Consider the following 779-nt stretch of genomic DNA (forward strand, 5'->3'; position numbering starts at 1 on the left):
TAATAAAAGTAAATAAAAAAATTATACAGTATGTGATATCACAAGATGTTGGACTCAAAGTTTGTGTTGGGGATGACTCTCAGCTACTCCCACACTTCATTTTAGCTCAGTATCTGTAAAACTCTGTGACTGAAAGCCATTTTTGTGGCGGCCATCTTGAATTTGGTCTGATCCAAACATGAATCCGCTCTAAATGTTCCTCTTTTAATTACTTTTCAACAACTTCTGCTCAAATGCATGCCAAGATTCATGAGAAATTTAACAATCACCTTCAGGTTCTCAGCCGCTTCTTCCAGGATCTGAAGTCCAGTAGGACGGACCACCTCAACCCGACCGAGAAACTGTAAGAAGAGACATGTTTCAGCTTCCACCCAGCAGATTTCTACTACATTTTAAACATTTAAATTTAATTTATTTATTTGACCTTCACACTGAACAGGATCTCATTGTCCTCCTCTGGAAGCTCGTACATCCTGAGGCCTGATGAGAAACACAATCTGGAGAAGAAACTCCACAAACGTGACCTGAAACCAGCGAGTAAATCCAAAGCAAAGAGATCTGTTTTTTTTTCCTTCCTGAGGATAAAGTCTACTGGAGTTAATCAATAACAAAACGGTTCTTCCTTATTGCTCCTTATCAGATGTCACACCCGGAGTTGCTATCTGTACTTTACATGAGTAATTATTTTTAGCCTACTTTTTACTTCTACTTCTTACATTTAAAAAAAAAAGGCAAGAACTAGAAAGTCATTGCTTTTTTTTCTCATTTTTGCTTGTTTT

General features: G+C 37.4%; 1 protein-coding gene across 1 annotated transcript; it reads right to left on the bottom strand.

The window, feature by feature from the left end:
- Positions 1–269: 269 nt before the first annotated feature.
- On the bottom strand, positions 270–747 carry LOC106512556 (PTB domain-containing engulfment adapter protein 1; the record flags this gene model as incomplete). The annotated part of the gene is given in 2 exon segments (XM_014001148.1): positions 270–341; positions 425–747. Coding segments are annotated over 2 exon segments (120 nt in total), but the record flags the coding sequence as incomplete, so codon positions are not given.
- Positions 748–779: the final 32 nt, after the last annotated feature.

The sequence above is a fragment of the Austrofundulus limnaeus genome, unplaced genomic scaffold (assembly GCF_001266775.1).
Source record: "Austrofundulus limnaeus strain Quisiro unplaced genomic scaffold, Austrofundulus_limnaeus-1.0 Scaffold8169, whole genome shotgun sequence".
Lineage (NCBI taxonomy): Eukaryota > Metazoa > Chordata > Actinopteri > Cyprinodontiformes > Rivulidae > Austrofundulus > Austrofundulus limnaeus.